Genomic DNA, 22,376 nt, shown 5'->3' with positions numbered 1-22,376 from the left:
GTTTGTGTTTAGAACTTCTACATGTAGAAAAAATAGTATAATCTTGCAATTATTCAAGCTGTAGTCTTGCAGGGTTCGTGGCACACATATATCGTAATCTTTAAAGGCATTATTTACCATTTGCAGATAAAACAAAAACCCAGCATTAGTGCTTCAAAATAGTTCTTAAATGTGATTTGGCGATAGAAACAACCAGTGTTAAAAGTTAATTCCGTATAATAATTGTTAAGTATGGTAAAATATACAAAATTTGAAAAATAGTTATAATAGAATTGTTTCTAGACTAAACCGTCTACAGTTATGGTTTAAATCACTGCTCCCAATGGTAAACAGCACCTTTAAGATATCTGCTTCAAAGTGAGATTGAAGAACTACAATATGCATTTGTTTGTCAGCAGAGTTGATTTGGGTTTAAATTTTGCAACTTTTATAGAGACGAAATCTGAATTTTTAGGCACTAAAATATGGCTAAATATTTTAATGGTGTCCGAGAAGCATAGTAAAGTTTCTACTGACTTTCAGGATGATTATGAGCAAACAGGGTGGCCTATTGTGCCCAAGGAGGAACTTCACGTGTAAAAACAGAAAATCTGATATTGTGGCAAGGGCCAGAATGCGCTACAAAACCCTATATGCACCTATCTGCTCAATGCTCGCGAGCATCATGAATAGGGAGCTTTAGATTTTGACGCGAGGACGTTTGAGGCGACGCTTGCGCTAGACGTTCTCCTCTCCCCTGCGTCGTGCTGAAAAGTAGCTTTAGATTACGCTGGGACGCAACGTATAGATACGATCGGTGCATGAAGTGTTCTCTGCGTTGCAAACTGTGCGGACGTAAAAATAGCCCAGTACGCGTAGTGAAAAACTCAGGCGACGCAAGCTAAAAATTGATTGACTTGACGCGCGATTCTGCGCATGCTCAGAACATTTCTTTTTTCCTCTGAACGTCCCCGTCGCGAAAGTCTAAAGCTCCCTATTATCATCTGTGTAAGACTTCAGCGTTTAGGGAGGGACGAGGACTAATAGTACTGGGGATGGAGGACCTTGATCGGCACAAAATGAACCGCAAAGGAGACTGATTTTGGTGGTTTGTCAGTTCGGTGAAGTCCACTTGTTTAGCAATCTTAACATGAGAATAAACTTTGTCAAGTACTGATTTAAAGCAAGAATTGATCTTTCTCATTCTTTATATAGTTCTATGGAGCACAAATATTCATTCAAATTTCCACTCCACGGAATATTCCACATCTAAACAGCTGTGTTCATGCTAACAATCATTGTTAAAAATTTTTGAATCAGAACGTAGGAAAAAAAAATGTTACTCAGTCATCAGTAATTACTTTCTTAAGTTAAAAAAAAAAAGATAATCACGTGTCAAACAATTTAAGTAGCTACTATAGGGTAAGAAATCGATCAAACCTTTGGAGCCATATTGGTTTCCATTTTTTGCAAGCCATCTTTTTATGTGTTGCTAGCATAATAGATCATTAGTCATATTATATCTCTGTGAGACTTTCACTTCTTCTAGAAAAAATGTCAATAACAACCTTTTCAATCCCATGAGGCATGCATCATTGGGATACTCTGGTGCACATTAACATCGAGGCAGCCATTTTGTATACCAATTTGGCTGATTTTACAAATTCGCTCAACTAGCCCTAACCTACGCCCTCAGGGAGACAAGAGTTGCATCAGCCAGATTGAGATTCCCCCTCGAAATAGGGTAAGACTATCAATTTACTGTCAATTTTTCACCATTTAGAAGGAAATATTCATATTGGAGATTTCATTTTTCCATCTTGGCGACCACTTTGAATAACTCAAAACCCTAAAGAATGCAAGAGTTGCACCGGCCAGATTCGGCTTCAGCTCCCTGAAAATAGGGTAAAACCATCAAATGATCTAAATTTTGTACCACTTAGAAAGAAATACATTTGAATGTCCGTTTTTGATGGTCATTTGGCAGTGATCTTGAATATCTCAGAAGCCTCAAATATTCAAAAGTTGCATCATGCTGATTTTGATTTTGATCCAGCACCCTTGAAATGGGGTAGCACCAACAATTATTTTCAATTTTCAACAATTCATACAGAAATAATAAAGATGATGATGATAATAATAATAATAATGATAATAATAAATAATGTAGGGCTCGGGTTCGCTTAGAGCTCTAGCACTCATCACATCAAAAGCAGACTGGGGCAGCTCACACGTGTTACTTGGGAGAAGTCCCCTGGCTATACTGCCTTGTAGCCAGTTTATTCTTCACATAATTTGGCATGGGTCTACATGTAAATCTTGGTTGTAACATAGATATTCATATACAAAATCAACATAACAGGACATGCAAATAAGGGAACAAAGGTTAAAACTAAATATTCATAATATGTAAATGATGTGTAGGCTTGGGTGATTTTGGCATGTTTTCAGTATTACAGGGACCAATGGGTGAGAAGTGGCACCTTTAAGAATATCTCAAAACCCTCAAGGATGCAAGAGCTGTATCATGCTGATTCAATTCAACACCCTCAAAATAGGGTAAAACCACCAATTGTTCTCCATTTTTCACAATTCAGATGAAAATACATAGGAATTTTCTTTTTTGGCGGCCATTTTGGCGGCCGTTTTAAATATCGCAAAACCCTCAAGGATGCAAGAATTGCATCATCCAGATTCGGATTCACATCCCTGAAATAGGTTAAAACCATCAAAAGACAAAAAAAAAAGGGTAAAACCCACAAGCTTTGGCACCCAGACTAAAAAAAAAAAACCCCAGGAATGTTTAATTCCCCTCATCCATACGGTGTAGTCAGAACAACAAAGAACTTCGCAATTAAGCAAGCAAATGTTAACGACAGTTTTTGCAAAGACTAGCAATTATTTTCCAATCCTCTACCACTATTTGTGAATGTTTGGAAACTTTTGCTAACTCCTAGAAAAGTACAAGGAGAATTCATGAAGCCAAATCTACAAATAGAGTGAGCAAAACTTCCCAAGCATTCCGATTTCTTTCTGACCGCAATCGCAGAATATTTTCGAAATGGGTTTCCAGAACATCTGAATGAATTTCTGCCAGGAAGAGACCTAATGTGCTGGTGGCCTTGAATAACTGCTTTGCCTTGCTGCTGCTGCTACAACTAACGTGCAAATTAAGAGATAGAAAATGAAGAGAAAGAAGGACGAAGAAAAGAAAGACTGTCTGGGTCATAGAGTGTTTGTTGCAGAGAACAGACTTCCGTCAATATGAAAAGCTCCTTTTTAGTAGTAGCTTGTTTTTTGGCATGGCGACTTAAAGGGCCTCAGTAGGTCGATTTTATACAGTAACCATATGGTCACGTGTCGGTAGCATTGGCGAAGTAGAAAGAATCTTAGTGAGACCGTCTTGCAACCGTTTGCAAAGACTTACAACATTTTTGCAAACGCTTGCAACTGTTTGAGGAAAAATGAATTCGCAAAGAAATTATGAACATTAATTATGAAAATTTATTTGCGACAAGAAAAACCGTTGCGACAAAAAAAACAACAACAAAGCTATTTGTGAATTTTCTTGAAACCTTTGACGAACCTTTTACAACCTTTTACGAACCCTGGCGAAATCCCAAATTCTCTACGTTCGCAAGCATTCGCCGCTCAGTGAGATACCCCAATTATTGCGATCATGGAAAACGAGAATATGCGAGTATATTTATGGCTGGCATTGCTGGGCCGTTGCAGTACACATAGATACACACAGCTCCGCGGCGAAAAATTACACTCTCCATAAATCTACTGCGTTTGTTTTCACTCCAACGCGCATCTCCGCGCGCTGTGGGTCACAGTAGTACCAGGATGTCACACTTTGCCGGATAAGCCCACCATACAAGAAACGGGCGATATTTTGCTAAGTTAAGTTGTCTTGAACACTATGGGTTTAGTGGCAACTTAACGACCTTCTCATTGTCACTAAACGTGTTCATATTGTCAATCCGGTGCACAAAGTGTAAAATTTCCTTTTTAGAGGAGCGCACATGCACGGGATAGGGATCGAACGAATATAACAAACAACGCACCTGGGGCGATAGTGAACAGAACAGTGGGATGTGCGCAAAGGCATGAGAAACGATTATAAACGGCACTCCAACAGGAAAAAAACGCACGAGGAACAAATGGGTGAATGCAGAGAACCGTGCACATGCGTTTGATGTGCTGTACGTAGGCGTTTCATCCGTTCCATCCCTTGGAGCAACGGACTCTACAGGAGGCCTAGCGGATGAAAACGTGTGGTAAACGACAGAGTACATTACAGATACAGGAGAAAACGTACAATTATCGGACAAGGGTCAAATCGCGCAATCCGTTTTTGGCAAAAAGCAAACAAAAACAAAACATAACAATATTTTCTGGCTGCTCTGACGGAAATCATCGGAAGATAAATGTCCATCCAAAGGATAAAAAGGACATGAAACGCATTTCAACGGATATCAACGGATGCCAAAAATCGACATTCGTTTCTCATACTTTTGCCTTATCCGGCAAAGTGTGACAGGGGCATATGCTAATAAGTGCGACTTAGCAAGTTACGCAGGACTGCCTGTAGTTAAGCTCAACTCTTTATGAAACAGGGCCCTGGAAGGGGATGGGGGTGGGAATAGGTCGAGACACTCTACTCACTACTCCTGAACTTCTTGTGCTATACTAGTACATGTAGTTGGTTTGTAAGGTTTGTTTCACTTCCTTTTTTGTCATATTGAAACAGGCAGTCAACTACTAAAAAATAACCTCTCCGATTCTAGCTTCTTCTTGTGGGAACCGTTGTGATGCTAAATCTAAACACTTGTTTCCGAACCACAATTGCGACTTTCTTTGTAACCCCCCAAAAAACAAAAACAAAACACAAACAAACAAACAGCAACACAAAAAGCAAACACCTGATTTAAGCATGCCGGGTATTTCGATTTCTTCTTTCTTTTGTCGGATAGCCATTATTTTCTGAATTCTCGACAATCATACAAAAAAAAAAAATATATATATATACATACACCTGAGATGGCATGCATCTCAGCGCGGTGAAATGATCTCTCAACCACAATGAGAGATCATCGTAAAATCACACTTGAATGAGACTTACACTCAGGGATACCTATTGTTCTATTGGTACGTAACAAAGTGTTGATAGCATGAGAAAGTTATTCAGAGCACAGAGAAATAGATTATGGCGTTAGTTGGTGCTATTGCTTCGCTGAATAAAGTCAGTCAAGATAATATATTGATTCAAGACATTTGCAGACTTACATATTATGTGCACGATGTGCAGCTGCTTTTAACTGAACCATAACTTTGGATTGAGACTATAGGTAGTTTGTCGAATATTTTTTGTCCACTTTTTTTTTAACATTTCATACAGCTCAAAGTATGTGTATATGTTAATGAGTACAACTTTACGAGGATGAGGGGGGGGGGGCAATATCTTTCCGGACTGTGCAATGCACGCCGTGCATTCTTCTTTTGTCGGATAATCTTTATTTTCTGAATTTTTGTGACTCATCAAAAAATTGCATATTCACCTGAGATGGTATGCACATGTAGCCATACAAAAGTGTTTCGATGATGTGAGGAAAACTAGCCTTTAGTGGGTAAAGCTTGTAGGGGAACCGGGGGCAAAGTGAACCACCTCCATTAAACCTATGCATGCACCAATAACCCTGTGGGAAGGAGGCTGCATATTTTGATATCGGAGCAATGCAAGTAAGTCATTGTATGTGTGTTTTTTATGGAAAATGTATATTTTTCATACCCCAAAACCAAAAATGTATGACATATCTCATGCTAAATTATCATGCTTATCTGAAACATCTCGAAAACCATGCTAACGACGTATGGGCCTTAGGCTTCCACAAAATGTGACATCCGGGCTTGCAAAAATTGACCGACGTCAGTGATGCATCCCGGGAAAAATATACATGGTCGGGGCAAAGTGGACATGGCAAGGTGGAACATGCCAGATAATGGGCTTGTGGATGAAATGTAGTTTGGTACATTTCCACACTCGAGGCCGCGCAGAAAGGCGGCATGCACTGTTGCCTACGCTCTACTACAGTTGCTAGATTAAATTGCTAGCAGAGTCTGATCTCGACTCCGTGCTTACACGTTATTAATCACTATTCTGAGGTTGGTCACTTGACATGACGGTTCACAAAATTGCATACAATTCCTTAAAATACGTTACAAACCATTTGTTCTAAGTTACAGTGTTAAATATCGCGTAAAACTCTCGAGTGGAAAATCAGAACGCGTAAAAAAGTCATCAATAGAGGGCCCAGAAACTCCTCAATTTTGAAATCCTGTACGTAGGTCTATGAGGGAACAGGACATGCAAAACTACACAAGAATGTACAAGACCAAGTAAAGCAATTTAGCAGGGGGTATATGGTTTTTACATTGAGGACAATTTCTAGGAGAAGTGTTTCACTTTGCCCCAAAGGTCTGGGGCAAAATAGAATTTTCATACTTTTTTTTTCAAGTTCACAATATTAGATAAAACTGATAATTTGAGAAATTTCTTTACTGCCATTTGTTAGTGGTAGTCATAAGGTAATATCATAAACAAAAAATCTTGCTTCACTCTGCTCTGAATTCCCGTTTCGGCTGGATAAAATTTTTGGTCCATTTTACCCTCGGCTTCCCCTATACTAAAAGCAGCATGACTTGGAAACTAAGTATAATGTTTGTGTGTATGTTTGTGTTTCAGAAAGAGGAAGCTACCAAAATTGGGATAGTGGGTTGACATATTGGTTGGAATAAACAAGTTGACATATTTCCTCTTCCTTGAATTATTATATCATACTGGACTTCATAGGAACATTCCAGTGCTGTGAAATGATCTCTGAACTACACTGAGAGATCATTGTTAAACTTAAATGAGACTTACACTCCATTATACCTCTTGTTCTATTGGAACGAAACAAAATGAAAAAGCATGAAAAAGTTATTCAGAGCACAGAAAAATAGATTATGGCGTTAGTTGGTGATGTTTCGACGCTGAATAAGGTCAGTTAAGACAACACATTGATCTAGGACATTTGCAGACTTACAGATGTACACGATGTGCAGTAGCTTTTGATTGAACCGCAACTTGGATTGAGGCTATGTGCCGTATATTTTTGCACACTTTTTTTTATTTCATGCAGCTCAAAATATGTTTATGAGTAAATAAGTATAATTTCACGTGGGGGGGGGGGGGGGAGGGGGGCAAAATCTCTCTGGGCTGTGCAATTTTGACTCTGAGGTGTCAAGTAAATGACTCTTTGATGAGACAGACAGGGTGTGTTTCACTCGAAAATTCTGCGTGAATCATTCTACCGCATTTTTCGAAAGCCAAAAGCTGATACAATAGTGCCATAATTCCTGCTGTCTTCACTGTCACTTGTAAATCAAGCAATGTCGTACCTTTTTAGGATGCCTGTTTGCACTGCCTCTGTCATTCCCCGGGCGTGCTGCTAGCACGAGTTAGGTAGTATATGGATGATGAGTTAAAAATTCCCTATGAACTGTAAACTGTCAAGATAAATAAGTATGAATTAAGTATTTGATATTTCTTGCTATCCTGTTCTTTCACAATCTCTGAACTCGTCTCGTCTCTTCTCATCTCTTCCGATTTCAATTCTTTTTAAAGAACTTTGTTGTTCATTCTTGTCTGCCGGAAGCACATCATCCATATTTTTGAAGCATCTGTTTCGGAAGCTGATTTCTTGATGTATTTGCATAATTTGTTTTCTTGTCTATTTGTTATGCTTCTACATATTTTTTATTTATATGCTCTTTCAACCCATATTTTGAGAAGACAACGACTCCGATTCTGCCATTTGGTGGCATTACTTGACAATAACCATTCCCGACAATCTGACATACCCGGACAAGGCGGCAGTATGGGTGACTGGTGGATCCAACCACGACGGGTAAATTGTTTTTTATCTGTATTCAACCTGTGTTCACGAGTTTTCCGCCACGAGATTTTTAGATATGAAATTACATTTTGCACGTTTAGTCATATTGCAGAAAACAGCTTAATGTAATGGCTGCTACCCTGATCTTGCAACATTCATCTTAGTGAAGAACCATGATCAGCAAAAACACACTAGTAAATTCCATATCATGATATGAACGATCGACTTTTCTATCGATAGAAGCTGCCGCAGTGCTTGTAATATTTAAGAGAGTTCTTAAACTGGTTTGACGGTGTTCCATTTCACTTTCAACAAAGGACCTCTAACAGATCTTCTATGCTCTTGTCTGCGGTAAAAAGGGCATGAATAAATAGTCAGCTAACAATTAATGGACTTCGTCAATATGCCGACATTTGTGCATATTCATTTCATGCATGCGGCTTACTATCATTACTCAGTAGATTTACAAAATTCCCTTAACATCTTCATTCAAATCATACATAAACGACACATTTTGCGCTGTTGTCTAAGGCACCTTATATATATATATATATATATATATATATATATATATATATATATATATATATATGTATATATATATATATATATATATATATGTATATATATATATATATATGTATATATACAGTGTATATATTTTCAAAAACTTCAGGTTGCACTAAAATTGATAAATACAATGTACATTTATATAGAGAAGCGACTCCTACTATGTATTGACACAAGTACATTTTGTCATAGCTTATCACTCGACCGAGAAATTTCAGTTTGAAAAAGTGTATTTCGCGGTATCAAACTGCCCCTCCCCTTGACGGCTCTATTTCACATTCGGGACAACTATGAATATAATGTGCTGTGGCAGTCATGTAACGTATCAACCAACTGTTTAGGTAAGTTTACTTTGTTTTACTTTTCAACTCAATAACCCCATGTGGATATGCTAGTACAAAACAAAATCGCAATACAAGATATGGATCGATTCGGCAAAATCTTACAAAGACAATTTGCAAAATACAAAGTTTGATAAGCAAACCTTAACCACACGAACTTGTATAATATAGGAAAAAACACAAACATACAGGTATAGGCTACAGGTAAACAAGTAGGTTACAGGTATACCGCCTGTCTGGGCACTAAAATTCTAGTACAGTGGGCTAGTACAGTGGAAACTCAGTATAACGAGGACTGAAACAACACACCACCCTTTCCTGCCCCAATTAACAAGTTTCTTTGTTTTATATCACCCATCGTTTTTAAACATTTCAAAGTAAGTCCATCATCAGATAGAGCAAAATTAAATCTTTCCAGTGATACCTCACTTGTAACATAACATGGAGTATTCCTGAAGTTATGATTGAAAATAGCCTCTGTTTTCTTATTACTCTTTGTTGTTTTTCTTTCCTTCAACATTCCCCCATCTTCTCCAAAGTCTCTTTAGTACTGTCATTAATAAGGGAATCGATTTGCGATACACCTGGGTCTCCCTAACAAAATGTCATAAGTGCTTGTGTGCGAGAGTTTTCAAAGAACAGACACTGAAAGAAATAACAGAACTCATCACCTGTGAACAATTTTCATAGATTTGCGAATGACGCGAATGTCGAAAAAATGGCAAAAAAAAAATGGAAAAATGTTCCCAAGGATGTGTTCCGATAATAGAGCCGCAAACCAGTTTTGCGCAGTTTGTGCAGTTCTCACGAAGTATGTGCAAATTGTGTGGTTACCATTTCTGAACTACGGCCTATTAAAACGAAGAATGATGAATGATGAATTTCTTTTTTTTTTTTACTTTTCGACGTTTATATTGCACCAATTCACTAATTGTCATTCCTTTAATTACATATACCAACTAAGAAATAATCTCACATCCGCATCTGGGAATCTACACCCTACAAGCAATGCTTTTATATAGATTCCTCATATTTCACATATTTTATTGTCTTATAAGCTGTACTTGACAATTCATCCATGCTTTTGTATTGTGATGTTTATGTTTTATGTATTTGTTGAAATGTGGAATATGGAACAATGAAAAACAAACAAACAAAAAATACCCAAATTAAATGCAAACAACGCAAATTTTCCAATAACCACGGGCAAAATGTTTCCTAGGAGAGTTGATAGCTGCCTTGACTTGAAATCAAATTTGTTTTCTTTTCTTCCTCCTTTCTCTCACCTTCATTTCTTTCTGTTGTTTGTTGGTTTATGCACGCATGGTTGTTGTTGTTGTTGTGTGTGTGTGTGTGTGTGTGTGTGTGTAGTTTCTTTTCTGAGGATCTACCCCCTCAAGCATTTGGTTTTTCTGTCGGTTCTCACACATTATGTCAATTTTGAAGTATAATTTTGGCGTGGTCTATAATCATTTAAAGTGTATTCTGTGACTTTGATAAAAAATCTAATTCTCTAAACAGTGTCGTGTATCATCATGGACCTACTACACACATGGTTATAGTCTAGCGGGCGACGTATTTTTAGCCTAAATCAGTCCTTGATTGCCAGTCAATAGAGGGCGCGACGGTGTAGTACTGTAGTCGACTAAAAATACGTCTAAAAGAAACCTCCGAACAGAGGCGTGGAACCGGGCGTGGAAAGACAGTTGCCAGTCTTCAATATCGAAGTTTCATTGGCTGAGCACCAGTGTCAATGAAAACACATCGCAGAGCCCGAAGGAATTCTAGTCTACTCTCCTAGGTATAATACTGATTGTCTTTCAAAGAAAATAGAATTTCGCTGTCTCTATCACATTATCATAGTATTTTGTCACTCTTTTCTATTCATTTTGAGGTGTATGATGTCTCACCTTACTTCAAATAAAAGAACTACTCCAAAATTACTGCCGAATGCAAGCCTTTCACTGTTGTCGTAAAGTCTACAAGATATTCACTGTGATTGCAAGTTTTGAAAGTGTTATTGATGATATTTCTCCCATTGGTAATTTTTTCACTTTGAAATACTCTATATTTTTAATATTAAATCTATTAGAAAATTGCTAAACAACAATAAAATCTGCCGTCAAGATAACAATCTCTATTGCCAAGCACCATCGACATTAAACAGGCATTTCCTGACGTTTTCGTGGGTGATCACACTGTCATAGGAAAACCCCTCCGTGTTACATTTCCTGTGAAAGGGAAAAGAGAGGATCTGCGACAGTAAAGGACTCCTGCAAAGCCAAAGTGCCACGGGAAAATGGTGCATTCTTTGCAATCATGAAATTACGAGACGCCAGTCTCACAGAAGGCTCAATGATATCGGGACTAATTAACATTTTCAATTCAAATGTAGATAAGGACATCTCTTCTGGCCACTCAAAATGCATGCCTATGTAGAAAATGTGAAACTGAATTAAATAACCTTAAACGAGCTAACCTATGTGGGATGGTGCACACACACATACATACACACACACACACACAATAACAAAAACACGACATTTTACGAAACTAGAGCACAACGCACAAAATATATGACCACGTCAAAAAGAAAAAGAAAAAAAAAAACCGCATGTGGCTCAAATGAAGCGTCTGGTACCATTTTCCCGAGAAACATCTCGTTTAGAAGAAAGCCATTGTTGATTACGTATATACAAAATTTGTTTAGATTTGACAGAGATAAACTCTGTCTGCCTTTTATGACAAGATTTCATAAGAATGATGTTCCTTCATGTCCTTTCCGAAGTTGTTCGAAGGATCGTTAATCCGAAGACGAATTTGTAATTCCGAAGATGAAGTAAACTGTCTTTAGTGACAAAATATGGTGATGTAACAAAAGAGTAGGATATTACGCAGTGAACATTTTTCCCTCTACTCTGTAGGCCTATACCCCCATACTCATTTGCAACATCATTAGGATTAGTCATGTATGGCATAGAAACAATACAAGTGACGTGTAATATGAGGAACCTACTATAAAGCAAAGCTTGTTGGATGTAGGTTCCAAAGATATAACATAGGTTCCAAATATATAATTTCTGCTGTAGAGGTCCTGCCAGACCTCTGTAAATGGGGGGCCATAGGACCATTATTGGAGAATTGGGCAAGATTAGATATCAAATGTATTATACCACGTCAAACCTGTAAAAAATAAAAGAGCTTATCTTGTAAAATTAAGAATAGTCTCTCCAAGACAACAGGACTGAGATTTGGGCCTCGATTCGACAAAATATTGTTCCATGGATGATGCAAGTTTCTCAATACTACAAAAGACAAAGAAATCAGTAAAACAGCAGCAACGACGTCGCTCTCTCTTCCCGTTTTTTCTCTCTCTTTTGAATCACCCTCCTTATAATTTCCACTATTAAGTTTGTAAATAGATCTTTCTATCCCATACCTTTTTGACCCTTTCACTTTACAGGCAACCAATGCAACGCACTTATTAATGGACTACAATTGGAAAAACGAAAAAGAAAATTTCATATAAATTCCACTATTATAAACAATTGAGGTAATCTTTTCACATCTTATATTGTATTTCAAAGAGGGAAACAGATAAACTACTAGTATAGGACAACTTGTTATTACTGGATGTACGGCCAGCGATCTCTCGCCAAATGCATGAAAGCTTGCCAAGTGCGCGATAGCATGTTTACAGCGTCTATCCATATTATTACCCTCTATTTTACATGCAAAATCCCATAGACTTTCGTGAGCGGGCAATCAGCAAATCTTCGGCCCGGGTATATTGTCTGCCGGTCAAAGTGAGGCAATAAGATGTAAACATTACATTGCTAAGATAAACGTGTGATGTGTTTAATACATTGGCTTATTTCAAGTTCGCTGCTAGTGCTAGTGTTAGTGCTATCTCAAAAGTAGAACCGGCGTTAAACCGAACTTGAAGTCAGTCAGTGTTGGCAGGTTGGGGCGTGCTGTTGAATGTCGTCTGCAGAAGCGAGTTCCACAGTTTGTGTTGGCGATTTGGGTGCGTTTTTTTCCCCATTGCCTAACACTAGTCCCTAGGGATTATCATATTTGTCATTTCAAGTTCGGTATTGGTGTTTGCTTTGCTATTAGCTATGTTCGAGACCCACATCCACGTCTATTATATTTACGTTTTCAGTGCGAAGTCTATGTTAATGCAATGGATCGCCCGCGGAACGTACACGAACGCTCCAGATATCGCTACATAAATTTGAGCCTGCTTGCAAAATTATGATCGTGTTTTGAAGAAGGGGTGAAAACCAAGCAATCATGACTATATCTAATGAAATTTTACTTGAACCAAGTGCCATCACTTTTTTGTCGCGCAATTCCAGCGAGGTCCCGCGTTCTTCGTGGTGGCGTGATGTAATACCAGTGTATGAGATGAAACATCGTGGTATCGCTTGCATTATTTCGACCATGGACTTACTACACACGTGGACTAATGGTCCCATCATACACCCACGAGTCATACGGTCCTCGAGACCGACATAAAAAAATAGGTCCATGAGTCATACACCCCACGAGTTATACGGCTCACGAGTCATACAGCCCATGAGTTCGACACTACGCAGAAAAGGCTCACGAGACCGACACTACGCCAAAAAAGCCCACGAGACCGAAACTACACAAAAGAGGCTCACGAGACCGACACTTGGCAAAGAAGGTTCTCGAGACCGACATTAGGCAAAGAAGGTCCACGAGACCGACACTAGGCAAAGAAGGCTCACGAGACCGACACTAGGCAAAGAAAGCCCACGAGACCGACACTAGGCAAAGAAAGCCCACAAGACCGACACTACGCAAAGAAGGCTCACGAGACCGACAGGATGAACAGCGCCATCTACATGTCAATTACAAGTTATGCACCTGTACAGGGTGTTCCATGAAGGGGAATAACATACTGACAGATGCAATTTCGTCACACTATCGAGCGAGAGATTGTAACTTATTGAACAGCACCATCTACATATCAACGACATCAAATATGTATGTCTACATGTGTGGCTTTCAGGGACAGTTCTTTCACACTACGGGGAGCGACATCGTAACCATTTAAAAAAATAGAATTGTACTCTTCATGGACCCCTCCCCCAAAAATAAATAAAAGATAACAAGAACGATGTACGATTTGATTTTAGATCTTTGATAATGTTATCGTGCCGTTTTAAATAGGCTTTCCCAATTTCTAGAGAGAAGATGGACAGGATGTAAGTTTTGTGAAATATTTCCTTGTAAGCTTCAATTCACAGCTTGGTATTTTTCTAGTTTGTTGATCTGAATGTCCATTTCATTTTATTTTTTTTTTCTAAGTAAGTGTATAAGTGTATTGAGGAAAGAGAAACGAGGATGTTTTTGGCATTTTTGAAAGTTAATGCAAAAAGATCTGATGCACACTTTTACTGAATTTTGTTTATTTTTCCACAAACACACACACACACGAAAACAAAATTAAAGATGTTTAATATGGGGGGGGGGGGGGTGAAGGAGGGTAACTGACGGGGTAACACCCTAGCATCTCTCCTTTTCCATCTCTCATATCTTCCTTATGCCCTATACAATTAATTGGTCTATAGGTGGCGCTGTTCATCCTTTCGGTCTCGTGGACCTTTTTTGCCTAGTGTCGGTCTCATGAGCCTCTTTTTGTGTAGTTTCGGTCTCGTGAGCTTTGTTTGCGTAGAGTCGGTCTCGTGAGCCTTTTAAGCGTAGTGTCGGTCTCATGGGCTTCGCGTAGTGTCGGTCTCGTGATCCTTTTTTGCGTAGTGTCGAACTCATGGGCTGTATAATTCGTGGGCTTATTCTACTTGAAGTCGAACTCGTGGCTGTATAACTAGTGGGCTGCATGACTTGTGAGCTGTATGACTCGTGGGCTGTACGACTTGTGGGCTGTATAACTCCTGGGCTGTATGACTCGTGGGTGTCGGTCTCGTGACGTGCACCCATCATCACCTCCGCCACCTAATTATGTGCATTTCAATAGGTACATTTAGATGTATGGACAAGGACGATAGTGTAATATTGTATCGTGACTAACAAAAGAACCGTTTAGGTCATTTCGGTCTTATTTGGCTGAGGTGCCTTTTTAGACTCGACTGCCTTCGAATAAACACCATGATGGGGAGCAGCAAACCTGAAAACATAGCAAATTTTCTACCAAAAATTTGTAATCACTGAAGTGGTCACTTGTGGACACACATGTAAGGTTGCTTAATGGTAAGAAATACATGTCGTCTACGGTTATTGTCCATGTTAACACTAAAACTATGTGCGAAAATGGGAAAAATTAGGTTACAAATCACAATCAACCTGTCAAAATGTTTGCTTTCTCTCGTAAAGTATAAAATTTCGCAAATGGAATTGCCTGAGCGATTATTTCCCAACGTACACTACAGCTGCACATGTATTTTTTTTTTCGGTTTGAGAGAGTTATTCAGGTAGGTTTGGATATCTCAAAGCGCCGTCTTGGTTTTATTCAGGCGGTCATATATATCAAAGCAGGAAAGCATGTTTAAAATGTAAAGATGACACTTATGACAAACGGGTGTTTGAAATAATTAACGAGCAGTGAATGTCCATATGTTGTAGTTTTATGGTCAGATCAGGGACCTACTTCACATGGACGTTCATCGCTTGATAATAAATCTATGCACTTGTTTCGGTCAAAAGTGTCCCAAAAACATTTTAAACATGCTTCGAGAAAAAAATGCATGTGCAGTTGTAAGTGTACATTGCGAATTCATCGCTCATCCAATGTCATTTGCGAAATGCACTTTACGAGATAAAGCAGGTTGTATTGAGATATTTCCATGACAAAGTTAAAGTGGATTGTGTTCAAGAAATGTTGTAAACACTATCTTTATGTAAAATTCGACTAGTTTCACCAATTCTTAGGTAATCATTCTCATAGGTAGGCCTACTTTATATATGGTCTCTGCATGATTGGTGGGACTAAATTGCCAGTTCCTTTTCGATAAATGATCAGTTCAGGGCCGTGCTATAAAATCATAATTTTGGTCCGTGATTCCGGCAGTCATCTTTGGTTCAAAGAATCAATGAGCAAACACAATCAAGTACAGTCAAACCTGCCATAGAGGTCACCTGCCGTATGCAGTCACTGACAAATCCCCCCTAGAGAAAATACATGTTAACCCTATAAAGCCAAGCTATTTTAACCCCTTTCAAGCCCAATTGGGGGGGGGGGGGGGGAGTGTAGAGCCCACTAATGTCAAAATCGACCACAAATGTCAAAATAACCACGAATGTCATAACACGTTAACCATAAATGTCAAAATGACCACTAATGTCATAGCACGTCAACCACAAATGTCAAAATGACCACAAATGTCATAACACGTCGACCACAAATGTCAAAATTTCAATTTTTACTGCAAATGTCATATCGCGTCAACCACAAATGTCAAAACTCATTGCTTCCATTAAAATAATGAAAAACAGTGAATCGTACTCAAATTTGATGAACGTTTGTCTGTCTAGGGAGGTGGGAGGAGTCTCTTCCCACCTCCGTGGTCTGTCTGTCCGTCTGTCTGTAAAAAATGGAATGAAACTTGGTGGGTGGATGAAGGTTGATCCCAGAATTACCGGCAAGTGTCATAACGCGTCAACCGCAAATGTAAAAACTCATTGATTGCATTATAATAGTGTACATGTACATCGTACATAATATCATGTACGTGTGTTTACACCTAACTTTTCTGAGTTTGCTCCATCATATACTACTGACTTAACAACTTTTGTGATAGCTCTTCTTTTGTTTTGCCCAGTTCAGTGGCGTAACATGGATCGACGGATATGGGGCACCCCCCTATATGTGTTGAGTCCCGGTGCTTACAGGTTGATGACTCAATTTTTAGCGATCCGATGGGGGGGGGGGAGGGGCTGTAGATAGTAAAAAATCTTCTTTACAAAAGTGATGGAGCTAATAGAATGCTACAGTAAGCTAAGTTATGAATGTAGTTTTAAAATCAAACATGCAATTTCAGTCATTGATGTCTTCATAGCACTAACTTGGCTCTATCTTTTTCAGTTCGACAGAAAAGATTTACAAATTCATGAGTTTCTGGATTCTGAGGCTTCAACTCCTCCCCCACCCCCTTCAGCGGTGGAGGGGGGGGGGATGGGGCTCATTTTATCAAATGAAGATCATGTCACCATAAACATGCTATCTGCCAAGTTTGGTGAAAATCCGTCAGATATTTTTGAAGGAGATGCTGAAAATATGGAAATTCCCCTACTTCCCTCAGCCCCATCAAGGCACCCCTGGATCCGCCATGATCAAACATAAAATTTAATTCTTTTATGTCTTCATTCGGTTCGACAGAAGAAGAAAAAAAAATCCAGAGTTTAGGGACTTTAAGGAGGCTTCAACTCCCCCCTCTCTGCAATGAGTTTTGACATTTGTGGTTGACGCGTTATGACATTTGCAGTAAAAGTGCAAATTTTGACATTTGTGGAGATGACGTGTTATGACATTAGTGGTAATTTTGATATTTGTGGTTGACGTGTTGTGACATTAGTGGTCATTTTGACATTTTTGGTTGATGTGTTATGACATTAGTGGTCATTTTGACATTTGTGGTTGACGTGTTATGACATTAGTGGTCATTCTGACTTTTGTGGGCTCTACAGGGGGACATAATACCCCCTATATAATTTCTTTAACATATGATGTATCACCGTCATATTTGACACATGATTAGCAACTCATACTCTACATGACCCAATATGTCAAATTTCTTAAGGTCACCCATTGAGTTCGCTAATTACCAAATATAAAGAAATACTAAAAAATTAAGAAATATGCTGTAATCATGTTTTTTCTTTATATTTCTTTATCCCCAGTATACATGCTTTTACTTTATACCAGCATTTTTATATTTGACACAAAGGAAAAGCAAGTAAATCTGCACATTTGTTATGGTTGACATTTCTCAAGGTCTACACATGGGGGAGCTATTCATTATTGTATAAAGCAATATGAGACCTATGATGTATTTTTTGGGGTAGGTGCATATATTGGTATCACATTTCATATTTCCATAATATTGGGATTTTGATTTTGCAGATTGATAATATGAGAAACAAATGATGATACAGGCAAAACTTGTGTGAAAATGACACAAAATAAAACGGTAGTCTTTGGAAAATGCTGTATCCTCAATCATTTCTCTTAGATCTATTGTTTGATATATATTTGATATTGTTTGACGTTGAGATGTATGTTTTAAAGTATCTAGGGCAATTGGAGCAATAAATAAAATAAGTGCAATAGTTCCTTCTGATATACTCTTAAGTTTATATCATACCATGATCTTGCCTCATTTAATGTAATAATAATAATAATAATAATTGCATTTATATTGCGCTTCATACTGACGTTTCTAAGCGCACTTTTGCTACTCATACAAATAGACTAGAAAATATAATAACATTAACAAAATCAGCATTAACAGTAACAAAAGAAGAAGAAAGAAAAGAAAAGAAAAGAAAAATACATGTGATACAATGGTACAAAAATTGATATTTGTGTGCGCCTCCAGAAAAAAAAATTACAACTGATTAAACAGGTGAGTTTTGAGAAGAATTTCAAATGATTCGACAGATGAGGCATTTTGAATATAAAGAGGGAGTTTGTTCCAAAGAGTGGGAGTAATGGAAGAGAAGGCTCGGTCCCCATAACGGGTTTTTGTACGTGGGCCATGAGTAATTGGAGAGAGGAAGATGAACGGAGGGGTCTGGCAGAAGAGGAGGAGCGTAGAGAGACTAGATTTTGAAGATAATGGGTGCAAGATTACGTGTGATTTTGTACGTCAGAAGTAGGATCTTGAAAGTAATACGGGAATGGACTGGAAGCCAGTGGAGTGAGCGGAGAACAGGAGATATATGGTCATGTCTCCTACTTAGGGAGACTAATCTAGCGGCTGAATTTTGAATACGTTGGAGAGGGGATATGTGCAGTAGTCCAGATAGGAGGAGACGAAGGCATAGACGAGCTGCTCAGCTGATGATTGATCAAGCAGACGCCTGATCTTCCCTATTTTGAAAATACCCCATAATGCAGGCTTACTTACAAATGTTTGTGATATGGTGTTTAAGAGTTAAGTGTTTGTCCAAAGTAAAGCCAAGGTCTCTAACACAGTCAGAGACATTAATGTATTGTAATATCATCTGGGGGAACTGTGCTAAATCTCTTTTGAACCGTATTTATATTTTACAAATACGTGCAATAAGAATTATTACCCATTCGCAGCCCCAAACCCACACAGGGCCCTTGTTTAAAAAACTAAGATTGTTATCAGTGTATGAAATTAACAAATTCGTTACCTGCACATTTGCATATTCTTATATCAACAACATCTTGCCAAAATTTTTAGATAACTGCTTCATTGTAAACAATACTCGAGTTGTATACAGCACTCGTCAAAGTAATAAGTTATATATCCCATTTTATAAATACAATGCTTCTAGACGTACTATAAGGTGTGCTGGCCCTCTTTTGTGGAATAACTTGCCAGACAACAATGTACCATTAGTCTTTCGTCCTTTAAAAGAAAGTATAAACAATTTCTTTTGATTCAGTAATCTCGTTTGACACACGCATGAATGAGTTAGATATATTGCTTGCCTAATCACCTGTTTATCGTTATGTTTTTGTCATCTGTATAATCCAATGTATTCTGTAATGTTTTATTACGTGATCGTTATCAACAATTGTATACCATTTTTAATTGTCAGGGATCAGCCTTTGAAAGGCCATTATGGCCTATTGTTGATTCCCCCACGTGTTATATATTCATTGCATCTTGCATGATGTAAGTTGCGCTCATTGTAATGTTTGTATGTCTTTTATTTACCCTGTGGAAATAAATGAATTGAATTAACTGAATTGATCCCTTTGTCATATAAAAATAAAAGATATAAAGAAGAACATGAAAAATCAGACGGACATAATTGTAAGTTTACGGTTGCCATGTCAAACAGCTGTTTAAATCAGACATAGCTAAATTATATACCAAAATGTATGTGCAACAAAGTTTTTGGAAAAGTCACCAAATTTGGTTGAAATTGGGTAAAAGGCGTAGGAGTGGCAAATGAAAATATGGGGGGGGGGGGGCACACAATGTGCTCACCCTTGGGCTTCATAGAGTTAAACACCCGGTGTTTAGCGGCCCCTTGTCTAACACGGCCAGCGGTAAACAATTTTGTTTCACAGACTTTAACCTGCCTTTAGGGGCCACATACCAATACGAAGCTGCAGCCGGGCCGATAATTTCGTGTGGTATTCTACTTTGCAGGTTGTTCATGGCTAACGTTTCGTGACTGCCACCGCTGCATTCACCCGCCATCAGAAATAGTAATGCACTAATGAAAAGCTTGCTTGCTGTACGCATGCCACAAGACTGTCATGTGCAACAACTCGATCAATACCGGCATTGTTCAATGTATAAAACACACATGTGTCTACGTACACACATGTACATGCAAGTTTTTATAGATGAATACGATACTAAATGTACATGTAGGCAATACACACAAAATGTCGGATAAGCTGTTTATAGTGGCTACCTGTCTATAACGGCCACTCTTTTCATTTCCCTTTGGTGGCCGTTATAGACAGGTTTGACTGTATATATATTTAACTTACAATTCATTAATCCTCTATATTACTTAATAAACTACTAGGTTATAATCCCTCATGCGTGTTGCTTATTCTACATTGTTTCTAAATACGTCAACTCATAGATTCTTGCTTATCAAATTGCATAACCAATCATCTCTGTATCATTTCTGCATCTCCCACCTCATAACACATGGATATACCCATGTAATAGGGAAAACAATCATTGAAATCATTCCTGTATTTCGCCTGAATATTTGATATTAACATTTACCTATATATTGAGGTTTTATCATTTTGATGTGATGAATGATTGTGCCGTTTGGATTATTCGTATCTAACGAATACAACAGAGGGACATTTCTGTTGCGTTTTATAACGTGAAACATACTCTTCCTCTTTGTTAAAACTGTTAATTATTCTAAACTTCCCCTATTGCGATTATATTTAATCAAACAACTTAAGGATAGACAACCAAACTATAACTCATTACGTTTTGGCAACTCCAAATTTTGGTTAAAGGCTTAATTGACTTACGACTGCTTTGTCCGCTTCGAACCGCTTCTGACCATATAAGTATACATGAAAGAATCGTTTATTGAGAGAGAAAGACAGAGAGAGAGAGGGGGAGAGATAGAGAGAGAGAGAGAGAGGGAGAGAAATGGGAGGCGAGACAACAAACCGGGTATTTCTTTCATTAATATGAAATATATATATATATATCATGTGCAATATTTCTTCTCAGGATTCCCCCTCTCAGTGAGATATCTAGATTTCAAAGAACAAGTATATTTTACTTTTGTTCATTATGAATATCTACGTGAACTTCATCTCTTATTGTGTGTGTTTTTTTAATTGTTTTTGGAGCTATTTTGATGTATTCTGCTTTTATTCATTTTATGTAAAATGTCACAGTTAGGCCTTTGGCTGATATGTTGATATCAATAAACCATTTCAATTCGATCAAATTCAATTTACTGCTTAGTCCCCCAGACCCACTGAAAGATCAGGAGACACTACTTACATCACTGCTTGCTGTTGCTACGGGATCGTAAGTACTGATGTAGTTGACTGCTGTCCTGCAGGCGATATAGGTCCTACGTCTGTAGTAAGAGAAACAAGCCCACAATAACATCAATCTTGATTAACAATTCTTTCAATATAAAGAACTCACTAAAAACAGGATCATTCTAATTTTGTATATTTTTGGCGAGCACGTGAATGGATGAATTATCACCTTGCCCACCTGCATATGCAGGAATTTGCCTTTCTAGAATTCAAATGAAAGTATCTCTTAAAAACATTTTTGATGGAATAGAGGTAATTGTCACTCCCACGTGGGGAAAGAGTTATTGAAAGGAGATATCCCCTCCCACCAGAAGGAACTTGTGCATTTTTTCGAGCTGAAATGACAGATCTGGACCCTGTTTTATGAAGAGTTATAATTGATTATATAGTTGATTTCGATTGTAAATCTATGGCAGCCTGTGTGGTAAGGAAATTTATAATCGATTATATTTTTTATAAAACGGGGCCCTCGTGCACATGCACTTTTGATGGAATAATAAGCAATCTGTCAATTTAAAAGTGTACTATTAAAGTCTGTGGGGAAAGGGATCAAACGGGGAGGGTGTGGGAGGGGGATTTGGCATTTTCGGAGTTGAAGTTACTCAAACTCATGCACACTTTGGATGAAATATTCGGACAGTTTTCTATTTTAAAAAAACCAAGAAAATTTCCCATATTTCGGGAATTATTCGGAAGGGGCAAAATGTTATGTTTGCCCCTCCCCCGTTCGACGCCCTTGGGATGTGGGATATCTATATGACAGGGAGCAAATAAAAATACAACTGTATGTGATTCTTTATTGATCAACTCTCT

General features: G+C 38.2%; 1 protein-coding gene across 1 annotated transcript in view; it reads left to right on the top strand.

Annotated features, from left to right (window-relative positions):
- Window positions 1-22,376, top strand: part of LOC139730733 (autocrine proliferation repressor protein A-like) — a 148,052-nt gene that overhangs the window by 32,475 nt on the left and 93,201 nt on the right. Inside the window, exons 2-3 of the mRNA XM_071641597.1 lie at window positions 7,820-7,934; window positions 21,481-21,546. Coding sequence (XP_071497698.1) covers window positions 7,820-7,934; window positions 21,481-21,546 — 181 coding nt within the window. The remainder of the gene's footprint in view (window positions 1-7,819; window positions 7,935-21,480; window positions 21,547-22,376) is intronic.

The sequence above is a fragment of the Diadema antillarum genome, unplaced genomic scaffold (genome assembly GCF_040938485.1).
Source record: "Diadema antillarum isolate AM-2024a unplaced genomic scaffold, OU_Dant_1.0 seq00000331_RagTag, whole genome shotgun sequence".
In the NCBI taxonomy this organism is placed as follows: Eukaryota; Metazoa; Echinodermata; class Echinoidea; order Diadematoida; family Diadematidae; genus Diadema; species Diadema antillarum.
Note: the sequence above shows the minus strand (reverse complement) of the source record. Positions and strands in the feature narration are given on the sequence as shown.